This window comes from Zeus faber (genome assembly GCF_960531495.2).
Source record: "Zeus faber genome assembly, chromosome: 13".
NCBI classification, from domain to species: Eukaryota; Metazoa; Chordata; class Actinopteri; order Zeiformes; family Zeidae; genus Zeus; species Zeus faber.
In genome coordinates, this window is record NC_137198.1 from 285,431 (window position 1) to 309,660 (window position 24,230).

The window sequence follows — 24,230 nt, forward strand, 5'->3', positions numbered from 1 at the left end:
TATATATATATATTTATATATATATATATATAAATAAACATTTTAAAACAGACATATCCATGCAGTTGATCTTTCCAGATTTCTACATTTTAAGACTCATTCAGAATTCTGAGAACAAAAAAAAAAAAAAAAAAAGTCCCTGGTTCATATTACAGTAAAGGCTGTTGAGCTTTGAGTTTTAAAGCTGATATTTTACATCACTTTCACAAGTGGTTGAAAATGAGATGTGACTCTTAACTTCACTTTCCTTTGAGGCCTTTTCTTTGTATGTTTCTGCTTCACTTGCATTCTCTCATACTATTTTACGCATCATTTTTGTCTTACCTTATGTTTCCAGTGTAAGGAGCCTGAACAAATTGCAGTGGGACGGTTTCTCCCCCCACCCCCAATTAATCCAATTTGGCAATCCCACAAAATGCATACAACAAATAATCCCAATGGGCGTTAATTCATCTTCCAGCAGAAAGGGCTCCCTCCAGCTCAGAGTGCCAGCTGTACAGAGGAGGAGGAGGCTGCAGCTCCAGCTGAGGAGGAGGAGGCTGCAGTTGCAGCTCTGAGGGCTGGATCTGCAACACTGAACCTTTCATTCTCAAACTTCTTAAATCCTTGCATAATGTCCAATAGTTCCCAATTCGATTTTGGGTTGGTGTTTTTAAATGTGCCCTAAGGTTTTTGTTGTTTATGGTTATCGTGTTTCTTGCGAGTCTGAAATGCATACAATAAATCAATAAAGAGATGATTTCTAATAATGGCTTGAACACATTCAAAATGCAACACGTCATCTGTCCACATTTGTATGAATAGATTTTATTTAGATAAAACATTTCAATCCAAACGTTGACATTCTGTAATGGATCCGTTTTTGGTGTGGTTCCAGATGCCACCAACAGAGGGAGACTTTAGTCTTTGGTGATTAACAAAAGCCTAGGTCTTCAAAATGATTGTCATCAGGAAAAACAAATATTACTATTTAGGCACTTAAAAAAAAAAACAACAAAAAAAAGAAAGAGTCTAAAGCCCAAATAAAAAAGATGAACCACCTTGAGATGTTGGTCTAGTCTCTGTTTGATATGGTCCCTGGTCCTCCCAAATGTGCACCCGTTTTTGTTAAAACACGCTTGAAAACAGATCAAATTCAGTAACAAGGGTCGTGTCAACCTGACAATGCATTTTTAGAAAGTGCTTTGGAAGTTTGATTACTTAAAATTAAAAAGAAAAAAATCCCACAATGACCGGAAAGTTGCATCTTTACACCAATTTCAGGTGTTAAGTGTGACTAATCACATTAAAATAAGCATGTTCTTCCATCAACGACAGAGGCAGAATAGTTGGTAACATTACTTACAGCTCTTAAAATCACATTAACACTTGAGGAATCCTGATTGGGTATCATAATTGGGCCCGTTGTGTCTGAGAGTCCAGGTAAAATCTTTAAAATATGGGTCATGGTAACACGCCGGCCCCCCGACAAGTTATTGCACCGGGATAGTCTTTTTTTTAAACTAAAATAGAAGCAACATACACATATAGTCTGGCTGCATGATGAAACATCCGATGTGTCAATTCAAACATACCTATAAGGCAGGGGTTCCCAAACCGGGGTCCGAGGGCTCTTTGAAGGAACTGCTGAGCCACCATGGTGTTTACCAGGTACCAACATTCACATCACTGTTTTCCAAACACGGTGCCATAGCACACCAGGTGTGCTGTCAAAATCTTTCAAATTCTTTCGAATTCCACTTAAAAACACTAATTACAATGGGAATTAGCTCCTGTGTTGCAAGATCAAAACTGTACTAGTTCATCATTAATTAATCAGTTCCCGTCGGAATACTTACAAGCTCTGGAATCATCACAACAAGCGTCTTTTCAGTTGTGGCCCGTGTGTTTGTGTGGTTTGTAGTGGTTATCAGGGTGATACAACGCGGTGGGATTTTTTCAGTTTAAAAAAATAAAAAGTGTGCCGCGGCAGAAAAAAAAAAATGTTGTGAAGCGCTGATTTGGACAGATAGCTCGTAAATCGACCAAATTATGTGCTCTTTCCTCGGTATTTGACAAATCACATATCCCTGATGAACACTTCATGAGAGTCAAGAAAAATGAAGTCAAACAAGTCATGGACACTAAAAATATCAATCAATTCAAAAGATTCTCAGTGATTTGTTGAACACCCTGGTTGTACCAAATGGACGGAGCTTACTTCTCTGGGACGATTACGACCGGATCACGAGGCAAACGAAACAAACTGAAAAGAGCATTGACTGTACCATTTTAACTTGCCAAGATCCTAAAGGTGAGCCCACCCTAGAGAATCAACTGATCTTAAAGTCTATCTCTAAACAGGACTTTGCTATGAGGATTAAATGCCAACTGACATCAGACGCATTTCAATCAAAGCCTTTTAGGCAATTATGGTGAATTTCCTTTGGAATAAAAGGTTCCACACAATTTCTGTCTTAGTTTGCAGTCTGCCAGAAACAAGATCTGCATTTGAGATGCCACACATGGAGCCTTGCACCCAAGCCACGGCATAAAACAATTGAAATAAATCCTGAGCTTAGGGTCCGAAACAACACACTCCGGGACACTGTTCACAGTTTTTCAAGCCAACTGGACAGTGGAAACAAACATACAAACACAAAACAATGCTTGTTGACCGCCAGTGAGGAGACAAGCCAGCGGCCCCCGCCCACCACACGAGGCGGGCGGGGCCCTCCCAGCCGGGTTATTTTCAACAGTCTTCTTCGGTGTGAAAATCTTTGAGCAGCAGAGAAAGGACTTTTGTAGCTTCATTCAGGACGGATTGAGGAGCTCCAGCAGAGCTCCAACAGCCCCAAAGTAACCCTGAAAACACACACGCACACACATTACATGGTGGTAACCCTGAATACACACACACACACACACACACACACACACACACACACACACACACACACACACGGTAGTAACCATGGAAACAAACACACACGGTAGTAACCATGGAAACAAACACACACACACACACACACAACATGGTAGTAACCATGAACACACACACACACACACACACACACACACACGGTAGAAACCATGAAAACACACACACACACACACACACACACACACACGGTAGTAACCATGGAAACAAACACACACACACACACACACAACATGGTAGTAACCATGAAAACACACACACACACACACACACACACACACACACACACACACACACACACACACACACACACACACACACACACACACACACACACACACACACACACACACCTGAAAACACATTACATGGTAGTAACCTTGAAAACACACATATTACATGGTCTGAGGACACGCTTCCAGGGGCAGTTTTTTTTCCGCCTTTTATAATTTTTTCCTCCCTCCTCACCTAGAGGCCATTTGAAAAAATGTGTGCCCGTTACACACAGGGCTTTTTTGTTTCATTCAATGTAGGGACGTTAATAAATAACCGTAAACCGACAATAGGAATTTTGACCGACTAATACTATTAGTTAAACAGTTAAAAAAAAAAAAAAACACACACACACTACATGGTGGTAACCCTGAAAACACACACACACACACACACACAGTAGTAACCCTGAAAACACACATATTACTTGGTAGTAACCTTGAAAACACATATTACATGGTAGTAACCTTGAAAACACATATTACATGGTAGTAACCTTGAAAACATGTGTGCCCGTTACACACAGGGCTTTTTTGTTTCATTCAATGTAGGGATGTTAATAAATAACCGTAAACCGACAATAGGAATTTTGACCGATCAATACTGTTAGATATATATCGATCGATCGATCGATCAGATTCTCCGTGAACTGTTCGATAAGAAGGATGTATAAATGTTTCAACCCCCCCGACATGTTGTTTTTACCGGTTTTGTCCAAAACCAACCCATAATTCAAACCATGGTTATCTATCAAAATACCCCGGTATATGGTATTTCAGGTATTTATACATTGTTCCCCCATTTGTTATCTGTATATTCAATGAATAAATAGTTCATACTGAAAAATAAAAGCCGTGGTAAAGCCTCTGATGCGGTGCAGTACAGAAGGCACTTGTCAGCGCTCTCAAGTTCACAGGAGCAGCAAAACGAGGAAGAACTGCGTCACGGCAATATTTTAACGACACGTGCCTTATGTTACTTGCGCGCATGGGAGCAAGTGTAAACAAAGATGTTGGAACGCAGCGCTTGGGGAAAAGCACCAACTGGATAGTAGTGATAGTAGTAGTTCAGGTAGTTGCTAGATAGGAATTAGGTTAGCTATTATGTTCTGTTTAGAAACTATTGTGCATAATCTCCGGGTGCGTTGTGAAGACATTTCACTGCATGTATGTATGAACGTATGTACATATATGTATGCGACAAATAAACTTCTTCAATCTCTCTTGAATGATGTCTCTTAGATGGAGTATTACAACATTACACCGTCTGGTACCGTGCAGCGATCACATAAGTTCACTTCTCTAGGGCTTTCTTTCTTCTCTTCTTTTCCTCTCATCTTCAATTTCGCAACATAAACTTATACCGTGAGCACAGTGTAACAGGGAAAGGCTGACGGTTCAGAACCGTGGTTGCTTGATACCGCAGTATACCTTAAAACAATATACCGTTACATCCGTATTACACAGAAGGACTTGCCTAAAGTGGGCTCCTCTAGCCCATTTTGCGCCAACAGAACCTTTAATTTGGCCCGGTCGCTCACCTCGTGTCGGAGGAACAGGGCTTTGAGTTGACCTTTGGACCAGTAGTCCATGGCGTAGGCCAGCAGCTTCATGGACAGGGTGTTTACCCTCAGGAAGTTCCCCACAAACACCACTCTCTCAATGTTCTGAGAAGAAGAAGAACATTGACAGGTAAGACATGTTTCAGGGATGGCTTTTTATTCATTTTAGTTTGTTTTCTGGACTTTTCTCTAGCGCAGTTCACACCTGTGAATCCACTGAAACAAGGAGAAATCAAGGCAAAGATATTGCAGCCAAACCTCTGTGCCCTCATAGCCCTGTACAATGCTGCTTGATCCAGATTCCACAAGGCAGCACCGTAAAGAGGCTGAAGGCAAAGAGGAAACACCACCCAACCACAGAACAGCTCTACTCAACTGGCAGCCCATGGATCAATGGACACCGCCCTTTGCAATAAACGTACAAAACACACAAAAGTTGGACCATTGGTTCAAAATTGAAATATGACAAATTTAATTTTGTAAAATTTATCTGAAAATGAACTTTGATCTGTCTGCCCTCATTCCTGATAAAACATAAACTATCTGGCAAAAGGCAATTTCTTAGCACCTCATTGAGAGCACACATTCTGGTAATGGAACCGATGTTGTTGGTGATGGTGACCAGTGTTGCTCGGGCAAGATCCTCTTTGGACACAGAATCCCTCTTCTCCTTGGACATCATGTTCCCAAAGCTGGCAGGGAAACAGGATGAGAATACGCAAATAAATGAAACCAGACAAATTCCATTACAAGAAAACAATCAATTTACAAATAAGAGAACGCTGAAAAATGAATTGTATTTTAAATTGAGACAACGCTGAAAATAAATACAACTAATTTTATATATATATATATATATATATATATATATATATATATATATATATATATATATATATATATATATAATTTTTTTTTTCCCCCCTCCTCACCTAGAGGCCACGGCCCACCCCGGCAGACCAAAGCGCCCGTAGTCTCCGCCATAGATGTCCCGCACCAGCTTGTCCACCCGGGTGCTCTCCCCTAGAGAGGCCATCTCCAGGGCCTCCTCGAAGGTGGAGCACCCAGTCAGGAGGCAACACAGACCCAAGAAGGTCCCACCACCCAGGCTGGGAACACGAAAAAACACACACACACACACACACACACACACACACACACACACACACACACACACACACACACACACACACACACACACACACACACACACACACACACACACACACACACACACAGTTCAAGCAAAGATACAAACAGAACATATTTTTAGTGTGTATAATTAGAGATGGACTGATGCTGGTATTGGATGGCAGGCTAAAACAGCAACATCAGAGTATTGATATCTGAGAATACTCAATACAAAAATCCCACACCAAGTGCAACACAAAACCTGCCATTTAGTTGTGGAGGGTGAATGGATTTTGAGAGGTTTATGGTAGAAGATACTGTGTGAGGCACAGCAGAACTGTGGCGGATAACTGGGTTATTATCTCAGCTAAAAATAAGCCTGTCTGTTGTAAACAGCAGAGGGTTCTAATAAGCTTCCAATTAGGGCTGGGGAGCTTGTATTTCATGGTGTAACAGCAGTGTAACTTTACACAAATGTAAAGTTGCCTCTTGTGTCTTTATTTCCACATTGTCAGTTATTTATGATACTGCTGCAATATTGAATTCTTTGATCGTATTAAAAAAAGAAAACACATAATTACCCTGTTATTGTACCATGACTGAACTGTAAAAGCCATAATGGTATTCCATCAAATATGTTCCCTAGACCTACTTATAATACTTTTCATCGAAGAACCCACCCCCGCAAGCAGGGTTGGTGATTGACAAAATCAAATAAAATATTTTTAACCAATACCTTGATATCGATTATTTGCCAATATTTTGAGGGTGGCGCTTTCCTAAGATATTCCCACACAAGTAATGTTTGAGGAACAATCATTAGTAATGTGGATATTACGAGAATTGATAGCTAGAAAATCTATGATGTTACATTAATTGACTGTAATGCAACCTTAAAGACAAGATTTAACAACATCCTGATTGAGCCCAGACGATATCTACTGTCATATCATATGATGGATATATCACCCTCAACCGTCCTGGAGTACTTTTAATCTAAAAAGCCGCCCCCGCGTCAGATAAAGTTATTCCATGTCCCTGATCTCCACCTGGTCCCAGTGACTCGCTTGTAGTTGTTCTCGGAGTAGACGGCCAGGATGCTGACCCCGGACCCTATGTTGACCAGCAGCAGGGGGTAGGGGTTCTCCAGCGTGTAGGGCCGCTGGACGCAGCTGTCCGGGTCTGTGGGGTTCTCGAAGTAGTAGCACTCTGACAGGCCGCTGGATACCACCGAGTCAATGTACAGCACGCCGCGGATCAGACAGTCCAGTTCGTCCAGCTTGTGGAGCTGCAGGTCGGCCATCTGCTCTCAGGAAGGAGAGAACACGGGGAACGTTATTCCGGAATGGAGGGAAAACACAAAGAGGCAGGAAATGGGGGGAGGGGGAAGGAAGGGACAGAAAAGCAGCAGCCGAAAAGAAGTGTAATGTGACAGCACAGTTAGCACATTTCCACGTCCTCTTTCACAATCGACATCCACTTTTAAGACAGAATACACTCATCTCTTTTTATCTTTTCTCATAAGGATGGACAGAAGGATTCTAGAATCTGATACAGGTCCAACAGCAGGCTGCAATTAGGTATTGTTAAGTCAGAACATCCTAAAACACAAAAAACTGATACCAACATGAAATCCATGTCAGATATTAAGGAAGTCACTCGATTCTCAAGTTTCTTTTGAGCCTGAATGTTAAAGCATGTTCTGGAATGAAGACAAATGGATGACATGTCAATCATTAGGTTATAATGAGCCCAAATAAAGTCTCAATCCAGACTGTACAATTCAATATTTAGAATCTGTATCTGCATTGAAAAACAGAGACACTTCCATCCCTAATTTCAGTGATCGCTCTGTATTTCCACACAAAACTCATGTCACATTATCTTTTGGCTGAGACTTAATTTTGGACCTGGGGTGAACCACTCAAAAAGTAATTCTGTGACTCAGTAGACCCAGCATTAACAACACTCACACACACACACACACACACACACACACACACACACACACACACACACACACACACACACACACACACACACACACACACACACACACTCTCAAGGCAGAATTTGGGAATTCAGGCAGCGATGCAAGTCACCAATTGTACTCATTGGGAGCAGTTAGGGATCCTGTGTCTTGCTCAAGGACACTTCAGCACACCACCATGAGGAGCCGGGGATCGCACCAGCAAATCTCTGACCACCATTTTAAACACAACGGCAGACCCACCGTGCGGAAATCAGACTCAAACTTGTACGCTCCGCCACCGGTGGCACAGAGGGTGGTGTGCAGGCTGGAGAAGTGCTTGCTGCGGCCCATCTGCAGGAAGGCCGGCAGGTCGTGGGTGGGGAAGCGGATGAAGTGCAGGTTCCCCGTGCGGCCGCACAGAGTCAGGTCCTGCAGCTCCAGGTGGACGTCCCTGATTCCCGTTTTGCCGTACGCCGTGTTGGAGGTCAGGTAGCGGCGGATGCTCTTAAGGTTCTCCACCTCCTCCTGCTCCTCAGCCGCTGTGATGTCTTTGGGCTCGAAGTAGACCAGCTTCACCAGGGTGCCCCCGATGTCCATCCCAAACCAGGGGAAGGCTGCAGGGTGGACCAGCAGGCAGATAGATCAGTTCTTTGTGCATCTCCAACGGGGAACCTTGGCGTTACAGCAGCTCACAATAGGCAATAACAATTAAGTAATGAGAGTAGATATGGAGAACCGAAAAATAGACCAAAAAAAAAAAACGATTTGGCAATATACAACCTAATCTAAAAATGTGAAAACTGATGTATCGACAATTTACGCTCTACTAAGAATATAAAATTGTGCAAGGATTGCATAAATATATAACATTAAATCTTGCATGTACGGTGTACATTTCATTTAATTAAAACGTCACTCAATTATTTTCATTGAATGGATAATGATATATATATATATATATATATATATATATATAATTTTTTTTTAAACATAGGAATCACATTAAACTCTGATAATAAATAGTGAATAATACATAGCCTCAGACAGGATAGATAAATAAAGCTGATATTTTCATCTTGGCCCAGTCTCCACCATGAAGCAGCAGTACACTGTGTACTATACACGCCATCTTGTTGTAAAACAGAACATGGCAGTGCATGTTCTATTGAATGCAACCCATCATTTTAACATCATTTTATCGCCGCGTTTTTACATAAATTCTAAACGTGTGTTTGTTGGTTTTTTTGGGGGACCATACGCTGAAATCTGGTCTTCAGGCGTAACCGTCCCTCTCCGGTAAACAGCCCCCGCCTTTGCTCGTGTACGTACGCGGCCTGCTCTTTCTCGCCGAGTCTCTCCGAGGCCTCGGCGTCGAGTTGGACGCTCGACGCTCGGAGGCGGCGCTCCCCCCGGCCGCCGCCGCCTCGACGCCCGGCTCGCCCGCGACACCGCTGGGCGTTTCCTTCGCGGAGCGCTTCGTGGGCGTCTCGCAGTCGTCGTCGGCGGCCCCGTCGTCGCGTTGGTGGCCGTTGAACGCCATTGGGGTTAAATAAGGAGCCACATATGTGCTGCGGTTCGGGGCTGACGTCACATCCCAGCTAGCTAGCGGCTAACTAGCTACAGCGGCTAACTGGCTAAAGCGAGCGCTGCCGCTTGTGGGCGTGGCCTGTACCCATAGCAGCGTATAAACAGCTTGACATGCGCATAGCTGCGTTCATCTATTTAGATGTTGTTTGCAAAGAGTTTTTAATTTTTTTAATTTTTTTTTTTTTAAATATAATATAACATTTAATACATAATTTTTCTTGCACTCTTCAACTTGTGATAAAAAAATACAACAACAAAACATTGCAGTGTTTCTCTCCCTGTGGATGTATGTGAGTAGTAGTCTAAATCATTGGTTCTCAAACTTCTTTTTAGACGTGTACCCCCTCCAAGATCTTCTTTATTCAGCTGGGTACCCCTTCACTGGCATTGGGAGCAAAAATAATTAACATAAATTATGTACTGTATTATGTGTTTTTCTTTTAATTTTAAGAGTATCCCCTGCAGTACCCATAGTTGTACAAGTACCCCCATTTGAGAAACACTGTTCTAAATTATTAACTAAATTAAGTTATTTTTTTAGACCCGTCAGACTAACTTCCCAAAAAATATTCCCATGTGTTCTGAACATTTTATTTTTGCTACATGACATCATACTGTAGATGGAAAATGCTTTTAATCAAGCTATATGGAAGTGAAAGGACATTGTCATGAGAACTTAAAGGTGCAGTGTGTAGAATTGATGGAGCAGACTTTGCAGAAATGGAATATAATATCACTTAGTATGTTTTAATTTGTGTATAATCCCATGAAAATAAGAATCCTTGTGTTGGTGTTACCTTGAACTTGATCTTGAACTTGAACCTTAGAATGAGCCGTTTTTATCTACATAGGGAGCGGGTACGCTTGGCGGAGGCCGCCATGTTGCACCTCCATGTTTGTTCTACAGTAGCCCAGAACAGACAAACCAAACACTGCCTCTAGAGAGTGCCTTTCGTGATTTTTCACAAGTTTCGCGGCCACTGTCTCTCCCACAGTGGCCGCCATGTTGCACCGTTTGGCCATGGGCCATTTAGATCCCACTAAATTCTACACACTTCACCTTTAACTTCAACACAGGTCAAACTTGGACTTTCATATTTTTATTTCAGTGCATAATGTAATAAACATAGGCAGGGATACTGACTACCTCCCAAATCCTCTGCCATAATTTTTTAAAATGACATCTCTGTGAATAAATGAATGAATGAATGAATGAATGAACGAACGAATGAACAAACGAATGAATAGCATTACATCGTTAAGTACGGGGAAACTGGCTCTCACCCGCAACAATTAGCTTTTCCTCCATTTTGGGAACAAACGTTTTTGTGGGAGCCAAACTCAAGGGGTTGTTCAGGGTTTATCAGCGGACGGAGCAGTGGAAATGCATCATCGCCGCCCCACGTCACGGCCAATTAGCAAAAAGTTTAATTTCAGTTGACTTCCTCCCGTCGCCAAGTCGCGTCGTTCTCCTTCGCTCCTTGTCGCCACCTCCCGTCGGAAATGAGCGACTCGAGCCACTTTATCGCTGCGTGTCGCTCCTGGTGTGGGTGTACGGTAAGCCACAAGCGTGGACAAAATGGATCTGGAGATTTGAGAGGTTCCGTCAGGCGAGTAACCTTCAATGACGCCCGGAGGAAAATCAAGTCAATATGATGATTTCTTGCATGGAGGATGAAGCTGACGATGTATTGGGACTGAGAGGCTTAAATCCAGATGATGATGAACAGGGGCGATATGAAAACCTGAGAGACGGCTTCCATATTTTAAAAGAGAACGAGTGGACAGTGCAACAGTGGGTTCATTTATCACTGCCCTGTATGCTGTAGCAGAACAGAGCAAATTTGGAGATTTTGCACGTTGAGTTCATCGAGGACGGGCTGGATGTAGGGCAAGCGGATGTGCAGCTCTCAGAACGCACGAAACCGGACAAAGATTTAACCCTCGAAAAAGCAATAAATAGGGCTAGACGACAGAGCACGCTGAGACAAAGAGACAAATCTTACCTCAGTGAGCAGAATGTTTAAAGGCAGCCAGCCAAGGGGCTAATGCCATAGATGCAACACTCACTGCACGCGCACAAGCAGGCAACACACTAGCCACAGCACCAGGTTTCTGAGAATAAAATGCAACAGGAGGTAATTTATCTCAATGAGGTTGTAACAACACAGCTGATGTAGGACCATCTATCTCATACACATTTAAAATAAAAGGGCGTGTCATATTCGGCAAACCCAAACGCGGAGCAGATGCAAGAGCTTGTTTAAGAGCAACAAAACTTTCCTCCGCCTCAGGCGACCAATCGACACTATCTGACGACGATAAGCCCTTCCCCCATCAGCCATTGCTGATAGTGGCTCAGCAAGTATCGCATAATCCACAATCCAAGAGCGACAGTAACCACAGAAGCCTAAAAGGCCATCACTTGTTTTTTAGCCTGTGGTTTTGGCGTATCCAAAATGTCGGCAACTTTAGTGTTGCCCATGGTGCCACCTTGTGATGAAATGTCATGACCCAAATAGTGAACGTTCTGATTCTGCAGCTGGAGTTTAGTGTTGGACACTTTGTGACCATCTCTTAGCTAAGTATTTTAGGAGGGCCTGTGTATCGGCAACACATAACTCTTCGTCTGGCGAGCAGATCAGTGAATCACCAACATATTGGATAAATGTGCTGCCATTCATGGATTTGAAAACCAGCTTAAGGGTTAGCTTTTCTCCTCATGCGGCAGAGGACACCGCCGCAGATGCCGCATAGTCCTGTGGCATGCGAGTCCATCTGTAACGCTTCCCTTTAAAGGTGAAAGCGAACCATGATTGTGAGTCTTTGTCTAAGAGAGTGACGGGAGAAAGTTTCCCTATTATGCACAGTGCTTATTTCAGTAAAAAGAGGAAAATAAAAAATGAAATAACCTAATAACCTACCTACCTAACATCTAAAATAAAAAGAAGCCTCGGTTGGTACCGTTGGAGCGCGGAAAGGGGGGCAGGTGCACAAATTGTGCCCTGACCGCTCCCTCTCTGTGCCCCCAGCGGGATGGTACCCCAGGCGGCCGTCTATCGTGTGTGGCCACCATACAGGTGGATGGGGCAACAGTCGGAGAGTGTGAATCTGTGAGGTGGTTTCGTCGTATTAGCTTCTTCTTCATTGTCGTGACTTCTAAACGAACGGTGAAACTCGCTACTATTCCTAGTCCTGCTGCCCCTACAATGGCAGTCGAGCTTCCCGACAACGGTGGGCTTGATTTGAGTTCCTTAGTGCAGAGCTCTGAGTATCTGTCACTGGAGGTGACAAAAAATGGTATTGACTCACCATTTATCTGGAGGATGATGGACAGAACAGGGAGGACGAATGTGTCATCTAGGTTGGGGTCTGATGAGGCATCTTGAGGTGGGATGTCTATTGTGGGGGCGGGTCTTTTTTGGAGCATGTGTTCGCCTTCCATCCGGACAAAGCTTTACACAGAGCGAGATGCCGAGAAGCGCAACTGAGTCCGTCCGCACCGGGACGGCCCTCCGATGTGATAGGAGTCTCGTCCGGATAATGAACAGCACCAGAGATCTGACTCCACAGGGTCTGACTGTCTCGTCTGGTCCGACTCTCTGCTGCCTCAAAGGTGCTGCATGTGATCGGTTCGCTTCCTAACCATCACCACGAAGCAACAGGCTTCATAGAAATGTGGGCATCCAGCGATGCAATGCAACAACCAGTCAGAATCCTCGGGCCAGATCATCCATACAACAGCAATTGATGGGTTAGTCGATTGAGTCATGCCAGTTTTCTGTTGGTTTTTGGGAAAAAAAAAAACGCATTAAAATATATATATTATTAAGAATTGTCTCTGGAGGAAGGGTATAGGGCTGGGAAGGAGATGCGTCTGCCCAGCACTGTGCTCCCACTAAGAAAGAATCCTGGAAACGTGAAAAAATGTGATCAATGACGAACTGAGCGACTGATGAAATGTATTTTTTTTATTTGGGGCTGAGGGGTTTTGTCCGTTGGTGGGGTGTTTTTTCTTCTCATTTAATATGGCAAACACCCACAGACAGATGCGCATTTCTCTCACAATGCAAGTTGTGTGAAGAATTTTTTTTTTATTTGGGGCTGAGGGGTTTTGTCCGTTGGTGGGGTGTTTTTTCTTCTCATTTAATATGGCAAACACCCACAGACAGATGCGCATTTCTCTCACAATGCAAGTTGTGTGAAGGAATTTTTGGGTTTGAGGCGCATCTCTTCACAGCCCTCCAAGGTGCAGCTTGTTCGGCAATGTCGTTGACTTTTTAAATGCCGATGAAAACCCGTTGTGGTATGAGAAGAAGAAGAATCTTTAATTGTCACGCAACACACCGCACTACAACACATGTATACAGACGCTTTGGATGGTGGCCGGTGAAATGGTTCCTCTGCATTTAACCATCCTGGCTTGTCCTTCCTCCGGGGGCACAGCCAGGAGCAGTGGGCAGCGTTCGTTGATGCACGGGGACCTGGTGATGAGTGTCCATCGCTGGTCAGACCATGATGTGTGCATGTTTTGGGTGGGGGTCCTTACTGACGTTAGGTGGAGGAAACCCCATGTGAGGGCGGGGAGAACATGCAAACTCCCCACAGAAAGGCCCCTAATTGCGAGACAACCCACCGGAGCACAATGCCAACAGCGCCCCAGGCAGGAATCAAACCCAGGACCTTCTTGCTGTGAGGCAGCAGTGCTATTGCTGCGCTTGGCAATGTTCTTGTGGATTTGGAGAGCTCCATTGCAATGTGCCCAATGTTAAAATAATCCAATCTTTAAAGTTCACGTTTGTTTTTTTTTTCACAACCTAACACCTCTTAATTTTTTATTTAAATATTTGCTTTCCCCTGTGTGGTCATGCAGCCCGGTGCTAAAATTGAATAAGCTCTGATTGAATACCTTTGGAGCAAGCAAAACGATGAGGCGTTTGAGGTGATTTTTCATTTGACATGGAAAAAAATACCAAAATGTTAAGTTAAGATAATGATGTAATAATGATGTTTAATATTAGATACACAGGGAAATCAAACCAGAGAAATTTTGATTTAATTTTAAGTTGTCAAAGTTGTGTGGTTCTTCCTCGAAGGAAGGAGGAAAACATTACGCTGGTCTATAGCCTCAACACAAATCCAAAAGCTGCACATGGTTTGAAGCTGATTGGATCTATTCAAGAATCTCTCCTCTGATTGGTGTACTGGGGTGGATAGTTATCAAGCTTCTGATTGGCTGAGTGTGACATCACTCATTGCTACATCAAGTCCACATTGTTTGCCAAAAGCGAGGACTATCCAATAAATAAAACACAGCGGGTGTGATTTCACCAGCGATTCGTATTATTGTCTGCAGCGACACACTAGGATTTGAAGACAGGTTAATTGTTTGCCAAGTTTAATTCTCGACGAGACAGACCATTTATCAGCAAAATGAAATTGCCCAAGCCTAGAGCAAAGCATCACTTATTGCATTTTTCTATCACAGCTATGGTGCCATATTTCTTTATATTGACAACAATTCACAATAAATACAAAAAAGATGACACATGTCATGTTTTTTCTGACTTAAACAAAAAAATAAAACAGACAGTAGTCAGTCAAAAAGACCAAATCAACAGTATTTCTACAAGATAATAGCTAAATTTCAAAACGAGACTGAATGGCATGATGAATGATAAAGAAAGCAATACTGACCAAATGGTGCAATCTTCAGTACAAGACGATTTTTAACTTTTAGATAAAAACATCACCCATTAATACATACAATGGTGTAAAATATCTCATCATTGATTGTCCAAATGCCCTGTGAGATATTTACATACAGGCAGCCATTTCAATGTTGCACATCCAATTACCTTTATGTCTTTGATACATTTGGTTATTAGCAGCGTTTGCTGGATAAAAGCCAGGTCAGGAACCTTATCATAAAAGTGCTTATCAGACAAGTGGGTATATACACAGTGTACCTTCACAAACCACATGTTTCAGGAGGTACACAAACAACCTGAGACCTATACTCCGTTTGAACAAGTTCATCAAGGTAAATCAAGTAAATAAGCATGAGCCAGATAACAGTATGTAGTCTTTGTTCATTAGGGCTAAATCCATTACACATTAATTGAACCAAGCTTGTACAAACTAAACAATAGGCAGATGATTCATTCCTGATCAAAGTTCTAAAAAGGTCAGCTATTACTATGGTAAATATTAAACTGTTACCTCACCCTGGGAAAACAATATTTCAGCCCTCGGAGTCCAGCAACTATGATAAGGCAACAATGACTGTTGGATCCTGCTCTCGAAAGCCTTGAAAAGATCATATTCCTCTCCCATTAAGAGCGTTAAATCCCCTTAATGCAGCACTATGTAACTTTTGGTATTTGGCATTTGGCGCCCCTAGAGTTTCAGAGTGCAATTGCACTTTTACACCACTTTTGTAAAACTCGGTCCGGTGTCCAACAATAATTTGTATTACCGGGCAAATTTGAACCTCATCGGTCACGTTTAAATAACAGTCTATGTTAGAAATGCAAGTTGAATTTACATTACATTACATCAGCGCCCCTGGCACAGACCTCACTGCTTCCCAAAGCTGTGGACTGAGTCTACAGAGCCGCAGGAGGGCGCAGTGATTGGACCCCTGCTAGGGGTCCAATCACTAGGTACCAGATGTGCTCGGCCTGTCACATCGGCTCGCACGCACGAGTGAGAGTGTGAAACAAACCCCGTAGTGCAAAGAAAGCGAGGGCCGGCGGGCGTCGGCTGAGGTGCGGATGCCGGTCGTACCACTGGACCCTCTCATTCGCGCTGCGGGGAGGTGGACCGGCTACGTTTTGTATGAGCATTATTACAGGACATTTTGATCGCCAAGTTTATAATTTATCGTTTTTTTTCTTTTTTTTAATATAGATTTTACCAGGCAAAAAAAACCAAAAACATAATTACCGGAGCAAACATCAAAAAAGTGGGTTAGTGCCGTAAAGCGTGACACACTTTTCTTACTAGAACACAGAAGTTATCTGGTGCAAGAACAGGCGTTCCGGGGATGGGGATGACAGAGGTGCCATTCTCCATATTACAAGTCAGTGTAGCATCAAAACGATTCTGAAGCTGTTATTTTAAGGTCAAATAGTTACATAGTGTTGCTTTAATTCTTCAGCCTCCATGCCATAAACATGGCACCGGCCCCAATGGCTACAGCTGGCAGTAAGTACTTTGCGTTTGGTGACAAGCTGCTGGCCGATGTCTCCGGCTTCGCCTGCTGTTGATCAGGGGCCGTAGAGCCCGGCCGCAGTTCCACGGCCCCACACTCTGGAGGAGCTGACCCCCACAGAGGAGCAGAAACCGGCTCCTGAGCTGGGGAACCGCTGGTTTGACCGTTGAGGATCAGCGCCTGCGGTCCCTCAGGTGGGCAGGCTTCACTTCCACGGCTCTCATCCCAGTCGACCTCCCCGCTGTGATAGAACGACTCCGGGGACACAGAGGACGCACTCTGAACCATGACTTCCGGGTGGGTGACCTCAATCTGACCCAGTTCCGGGCCCTCTGGTGCATCTTCATCACTTGCCAGGATTCTGCGGATCTGGCCGGTTTCGTTTTGGGCCTCCTCCTCCTCAGCTACGTGGACCACATTCACCAGAACCCCCTGCTCACTGAGGGGTTCGTAGTGGTTTTCCTCAGGCTGGTTGCAAGGCACCGGTGGAGGCTCCTGAATCAGCGTAGGCAAGTTTTCGGTTCCGCCAGAACCAGGAGGTTCTGTGTCCGACTCAGAATCACTCATCTCCAAGCGGTCGGTGTTCCCAGAGTAGGGCTCTTCTGCTGGGAAAACAGCGATGGCATCGTCCTGTTGGATGCTGATCAGCTGACCGGGCTTACTGAAACACACAGACGGAGGATTTGGGGCGTGGATGCCCCCTACAGGAGGGGGTGAAGGTGGGGGGGGGCAGGCGGTCTCTCTGTATGGACGGTCTTCAGTGAGCTAGAAATTAAATATAAACGTCAGATGTCATTTTCAACCTTTACCTTTTAAAATGTCATTTGGAAACAAAAATCTGAACCATACATATTGTATGATATCATGTTTTTTTGTGACCGTCAGTTACAAAGCCTGATTGTACGCTTGCACACAGTGCGTGCAACGAATTTGATTACGGTTGTCAGTGCTCAAATTATTCAAAGAAAATACAGAACATAAAGTGAATGGTAACAGAGGGAAAAGTAACACAAAATTTAAGAAAATTAAATACACTAAGTATACAGTATTTCCAATATTATCAATATTTACGATGAGTGCAGTGCAAGCAGCACATATAATGAAGAAGTGTGTTCAGGACGAGGATCGTAATGAATTGAAAGGTTGAAAACAATAAACAATCCTCACAAACCATCAATGGAATGTTTCTTTTCTTGATGGACATTTTTCACATTGTCATCATTCCTCAAAATGTCCAGACATGTTATTCTTTCTCTTACATCACTAGATAGCTACCTGAGTGGCACCAGGGTCAGAGAGCTCCACCGGCTGCAGGGTCACCGTAGCTCTCTGTGCTGGTGGACTGGATTCCTGAACTGGGAGCTTGGTTGTGGTCATTATAACGGAGACGGATTCCGGAGTCAGGTGACATGAAGCTGCACACCGCGAAGCATGGCTCTCCAGGGACACAGAGGCTCGGGCAGAATCCGGCCGGCACATGACAGCTTCGCTATTTTCATGCTCCGCAACACAAGTTCCCACCTCAGGGTCGACCTCAAGATCGACGGCGTCTCCCACCTCATCTGGGATCCGACCTGGATCGTCCGCAGCGGCAGGAAGGTCAGATTCATATTCAGAGTTTTCTTCGGGCTCCTGCTGTGGCGGTGGGGTGTCCTGACGGCGTGCTGCTTCCTGCGAAGGAGAAGGTGCAGGCGGGGCGGGCAACACAAGAGCCAGAGGAGAGGGGGAGGCCGGCTCTGAAGAGGATTCGGGGATAATGGGAGCTTGTGGCTGCACGACAGCGTCCGGAGTGTCCGGAGCGTCCGGAGTGTCCGAGCACCGAGCGGTCTGTTCCGGTTCCGGAGGAACCTCGGCAACAGGGGAAGCCACGGTGGCTTGGCCGCTCTCCGGAACGGGTGGAGGCTGATTGGCAGGTGGTGCCGGATGGACATGTGCTGTGATGACAGTTGAGTGAAGGGAGGGTGGTGGTGCTGGTGGTGGTGGTGGTGGTGGACTGGAATCTAGGCAAAGAAAAGCAAATATGGGAGTGATACCAGTTTTGAACACTCAATGGTTTTCAGGTTACATCTAGAGGTGGTACAGTTATTACAGACTCGCCTGATCGTAATCAGTTCAAATGATCGCAACCATTTTGTAAAATCGTTACGATTCCAAAACCATATTTTTTTCATTTCAATTTCGTCAGAATTTTGAGCCAATGTTAAAAGAAATGACAGCGGTACCTTGATTTCCGAGTACACTTACATACCAGTTTTCCGAGTTAGGAGCCGTCGTTCGGTCGATTTTTTGTATTGATTTGCAAAAATGTGAGTTAGGAGGAGCGAGCTTCAGGTGGCTCCTTCGCTTCACGTGTAAGCATCGCTTTCGCGGTTTGTGCTTTTTGTGCAGTTATTTTGCCAATTTCTTTTTTTCGAACCATGGGTCCGAAAAAAGTCAGTTCTGAGAAGAAGAAGCAGATGATGTCATTGACTTAAAGCGCAAAATAATAGAAACACATGAGCGAGGTGTGCGTGTGATGGAATTGGCGAGGCAGTAGGAGCGTAGTACTTCTACCATATATACCATACTGAAGCAGAAGGAGACGATAAAGGCTACTACGCCAGCCAAGGGCGTTGAAATAACGTCTAAGCTGCGGACCGCCGTCCATGAAAAGATTGTGTGCTGTGGGTGTGGTTGACGGAGAAGCAGTTCGCAGTAGACAGCGTGACGGAGGGTATCCCCTGTGAGATGGCAAAAATGATCTTTACATTCTCTTTTATTATGCTTTTATACAATATTTGTTATTTATAAATACATTTTTCTTATTTAAAAACACGTAACAAAAAAAAATTGGGGAGGGTTTTTGGGGCTGGAACGGATGAATGGCATTTCAATTAATTTCAATGGGGAAAATGTATTTGCTGTACGAGCAGATTGAATGACGAGCTCTGTCACGGAACCTATTAAACTCCTAAGTCAAAGTAGCACCGTATATGGTTGACATGCCAGCTGACCTGCACCAGGACTTACTGTTCTGGCCTCGGAGGGAGTCGTACGCTGCCCTGATTTCGGATGCCATAGTGGTCTGCTCGCATGCTTCCAGTGCCGCGATCAGCTCTTCCGGCCAGTTCTCCCTCCGTCGCAGACATTCCAGCAGTTTCTGCATGGCCACATAATTGCCACTAATCTCTCTTTTTGCCTCTATTTCCTCCTGAAGATGGTGCGTTTGAAAATGCGGTGGGGAAGAAACATCAGTTATTGACGCCAATCACAATGAGAACACATAATGACTTTATATTACTTTCAAATACAAATAGTTTTATTTGAGTACATGTGGGACACTCATTACTATGATAGCCACTGTTAATTACCCTTATAATGACATGTCAGCCATATATAAAACATGCAGTAAAAGAAGACGACATCACCAACACTGAACAAAACTCACCCGGTCGGAGAGAGTCAAGCACGACAGGTGGGGCACAATTTCTCTTGATTTCACCTTAGTCGCCATCATTGCCATATTCTTCCTCAGATAGCCATCAAAAAGTTTATCACTGATATACGACATCTGCGAGGACACACATGAGGCAAGAAAGACAGTGAATTAAAAGATGCGATCAAAAAAAAAGACAAAAATTGAATTAAATCCAATTACCAAGTATCTTTCAAGTGTCACTCCCTGTGCTGCACTTCAGCTTTACCCATCGTGGAAAGTAACGGTGTGGTTTGGAAGTGAACGTCAGGCCATAGGAACACCACTAAAACTTTTTTAAAAGGTTTTTCAATAGGGATTGCTGCCTTCATCAAAACAATTATAGTCAAAAGGTTGTAGTTGCCCAGTCACAATCAGGCACAATGAGGATGAAGAAAAAAAGTTTTATCTCACGCCGAGCGGGAGAGCGAGTTTGGATAATCACACACCACTTTTTGCCAAGAGCTGGAAATGCTCAACTTCTAGTGCTGAAATCAATAATTTGTCCAAAAATGTGACTTGAATCAATGTATTACATTGTGTACAGCCGCAGAAAAGCACCACTCACATGACGTGGTGGTGGCTCAGCTGAGTAAGCGTGCGTACCATGTAGGCAAAATGCCTGGAGCGCCCCGGGTGCAAGTTCAGCCTGCGCTCATTGGCAGCATGTTTCTCCCTCTCTCTACCCCCCATTTCCCGTTTCTTTCAACTGCTCTCTACAAAAAGAAAAGTTAAAAAAAGAAAAGCATGAAATATCCAATGCTCAGCCACAAGCCTGGCTTCTCAGACAGCCTCTAGTGGGCATGGCAGTAATGACATACTGAAGGCACATATAGCTTTTGAGTGTCATTTTAGGGACTACCCTACTAGGAATTCCCCTCCATTTGAAATTTCTGAAAAAAATATGGACGACTATACAGAAAATGCAATGATGAAACATTATTTGCGAAGACATGAAAAAATGCTAAAACACTGGGGGGGGATTTTTCAGCCCCTGTCCATGACAAGGCAAAATGAAAGTGAAACTGCAGATGAGCTGGCACAGCACATCAATTGTTTTGTTTTTTTATTGGATAGACTTGGGACCGATCTGTAGGCAGCTCACACAGTTTCCCAGTAAATATACTTTAGCGCAGGTCCCAACTCGAATGCAAAATGAACATTGAGTTACATCAGAGGCTAATTTGGGTCCATAAAGGTTGAACAGGCCCTGTTCAGTGACTGATTAATGACCTACAGACTATTATTGAGGCAGTTTGGTGGCGTGGACAGTGCAATAAGAGATTGTTTCTCTTTCATGGATGACCGCCTTTCAAGGTAGAATAGAAAAGGCAGCATAAGCTCCTTTGTATTGGATACACTCTAAAACCCCTTTGGTTTGTTTATACTTATACAGGCCAGCTGAAATAATCCCCGGTTAAGCTCAGCTGGGGTCAAATTCTTTAACAGGATCTCAAAGTCAACACCTGCCCTACAGCAAGTGCATGTCACCGTCAGGAGCGTGTTAACATTTACATTAATCCTGAGGGGTTGCAGGCTACTCACTAACTGCCCTCATGAGAGGTTAGGTGACCGGCGTCAAAGGAGCAAAGTCTCCTACCTGTGGCTTGAATGAGCCCAACAAGAGGCTGTTTCAGGTAAAAGTGTATCGTTGAGGTTTGTGTCACTGGATATAATCATTTCAAATTCAAAAATCTAATACTGGCAGCCATGCCCCTACGTTAGCGTGGTGAGAGATGACATATGAATGAAGGGGGAGAAAGCACCTTGGCCCAAGGGCGTTCATGCAAACCTGTGCCCTCCAAAGCAGCAGGTCGTGAGAGCCTTTTGTTGGCAGCAAACCCTGGTAGTTCTTACACCACGGATCAGATTTCAGACAAGGTAAAACTACTCTTAAATGGTTTAGGAGATAAGACAGCGAGGGTATTTAGAGCAGCCAGGGAGGAGATTGAAGTAAACATCATATGCTGCTTGCAATATTATTACAAATATTATTATTAGTAGTTGTATTAGTAGTCGTAGTAGTATCATTATTATTATTATTATTATTATTATTATTATTATTATTATTATTATTATGATTAGTAGTAGTAGTAGCAGTAGTAGTAGTAGTAATAGTAGTAGTTGTATAATCATTAATATAATCATTATTATGAGTAGTAGTAGTAGTAGTAGTGTTATGGGTCACTCCACCATGACAGTTAGGGTTAGGTTAACCTCTAACTGAAATCACAATAATTTAAAAACAACAAGAGATGTGTTTTACTTAGCACCACCTTGCAGTATTTATTGTTACACCAATGTTGTTATTACACTAATCTCTGTCGCAATGTAGCTGAATGTTATTCTCCCTTGTAAGTCGCTTTGGATAAAAGCGTCTGATAAATGACTAAATGTAATGTAAATGTTGTTTGTCAGATAGAAATAATAATAATAATAATAATAATAATAATAATAATAATAATAATAATAATAATGGTGTATATATACAGTATATATGCAAAGACATCCCACACACACATCTACATGATCTATAATTGTAGTTGACTTTTATCGGTGTACGTATTATTACTGTTTCCACGACACAACTAGTTTGTCGTCAACACTTGAACACGACACGAGCGGTAATAAAACCGCCGCCGTGCGCCATGTTTGGAGACACACACCAGAAAATGATTCACATAAGAATAATAAACAACTCAATCTCACCTTTGGCGCCGGATGTTCCGCACCTCAGCCCCGCAGCTCAGCCCCGCACCTCAGCCCCGCACCTCAGCCCCGCACCTCAGCCCCGCACCTCAGCCCCGCACCTCAGCCCCGCAGCTCAGCCCCGCACCTCAGCCCCGCAGCTCCGCGCCTCCCGCACACAATGCGCGTGCGCACCGTGGCCCGGTTTTTTGGGGGGAGGGCGTGAACCTGCGCACATCTGGCCCCGCCCCCCCGCCGCCCCACCCCGCCCCCCGCCGCCGCTGACAGGCCTGTCCGTCAAAGCGGCCGACCAATGGGAAGCGTGGTGGCCTCATCCCCCCCTCAGCTGGGTGGAGGCCCCTCACTGGCATTAAGAGAAGAAGAAAAGGAAACGAACATGAGTGATGTACTGTATGTGTTTTTTGAACATTATATTCAACCAATATTTCTAAACACATTTAATGTTTATTTTCGGAGTACCCCCTGCAGTGCCCTCATTTGAGAAACTGCTCTAAGACACACGCACACGCACCCAAATAGGAGCCTTTCTGTGTGGAGTTTGCATGTTCTCAGTCAGTAAGGACCCCCACCCAAAAACATGCACACATCATGGTGTGAGCAGCGATGGACACTTGAGGAACCATTTCACCGGCCACCACCCCAAAAAGCATGTGTATGTCTGTGTGTATATATATATGCATGTGTTGTAGTGCGGTCATGTGACAAATAAAGATTCTTAATTCTGAATTCTTAATTCTTAATATATATATTTATATATATATATGTACTATATATACTATATACAGGTATTACAACTATATACACTATATACACTATATATTTTATATATACTATATATACTATATACACTATGTTTACTATATACACTATATATTTTATATATACTATATATACTATATACACTATATACACTATATACACGATATACATTATATTAACTTTATTAACTATATACACTATAAACACTATATATTTTATATATACTATATATTCTATATATACTATATACACTATATACACTATATATTTTATATATACTATATATTCTGTATATACTATATACACTGTACACATCTCTTCACCTTTTTCATTCACAGTCTCGTTACCTTGATACCTCTGTCAGTATTCACTATACTAGCGTTCGCAATCGCCACGCCCCCTTACTGTGAAATAACACTGTATATACTATATCTACTTTATACACTATATATACTATATATACTATATGCACTATATATACACTTGATACACTATATATACAAGTGTAAATTACATGACATTATATACATATATACATACATACATACATACATTTACATTTACATTTAGTCATTTATCAGACGCTTTTATCCAAAGCGACTTACAAGGGAGAATAACATTCAAGCTACATTGCGACAGAGATTAGTG

General features: G+C 43.3%; 3 protein-coding genes across 7 annotated transcripts in view; all 3 read right to left on the bottom strand.

The window, feature by feature from the left end:
• The window catches only part of loxl3b (lysyl oxidase-like 3b), a 31,389-nt gene extending 30,903 nt beyond the window's left edge, over positions 1-486 (bottom strand). For all 4 annotated transcript variants that reach the window (XM_080013013.1, XM_080013014.1, XM_080013012.1 and 1 more), the window contains exon 1: positions 325-486. The gene's annotated coding sequence lies outside the window, so the exon portion shown is untranslated. The remainder of the gene's footprint in view (positions 1-324) is intronic.
• A 301-nt stretch (positions 487-787) lies between these two features.
• Positions 788-9,438, bottom strand: pank2 (pantothenate kinase 2). Its single transcript, XM_080013020.1, has 7 exons — positions 9,187-9,438; positions 8,119-8,471; positions 6,935-7,188; positions 5,687-5,863; positions 5,323-5,446; positions 4,734-4,859; positions 788-2,844 (listed from the first exon to the last, which is right to left on the bottom strand). Exons 1-7 carry the CDS (start codon positions 9,395-9,397, stop codon positions 2,794-2,796), a joined length of 1,296 nt encoding a protein of 431 aa, XP_079869146.1. The 5' UTR covers positions 9,398-9,438; the 3' UTR covers positions 788-2,793.
• Positions 9,439-14,825: 5,387 nt separating this feature from the next.
• On the bottom strand, positions 14,826-22,914 carry mavs (mitochondrial antiviral signaling protein; the record flags this gene model as incomplete). Of its 2 annotated transcripts, none has more annotated exons than XM_080013016.1 (5): positions 14,826-17,425; positions 17,936-18,660; positions 19,670-19,850; positions 20,088-20,210; positions 22,824-22,914. In XM_080013016.1, 4 exons carry the CDS (start codon positions 20,208-20,210, stop codon positions 16,595-16,597), a joined length of 1,860 nt encoding a protein of 619 aa, XP_079869142.1. In that variant the 3' UTR covers positions 14,826-16,594. The 2 variants fall into 2 exon arrangements, with proteins under 2 accessions (XP_079869142.1, XP_079869141.1); XM_080013015.1 differs by lacking the exon at positions 22,824-22,914 and adding an exon at positions 20,721-20,807.
• Between the last annotated feature and the right edge of the window lie 1,316 nt (positions 22,915-24,230).

Bases quoted from the DNA above. Each gene is read 5' to 3' on its own strand.
- pank2 (XM_080013020.1), bottom strand. From the start codon at position 9,397: ATGGCGTTCAACGGCCACCAACGCGACGACGGGGCCGCCGACGACGAC. The intron at 8,472-9,186 runs GTACGTACACGA...TCCACCCTGCAG, and splicing joins GGCGAGAAAGAGCAGGCCGC to CCTTCCCCTGGTTTGGGATG. The intron at 7,189-8,118 runs GTGGGTCTGCCG...TCCTGAGAGCAG, and splicing joins TTGAGTCTGATTTCCGCACG to ATGGCCGACCTGCAGCTCCA.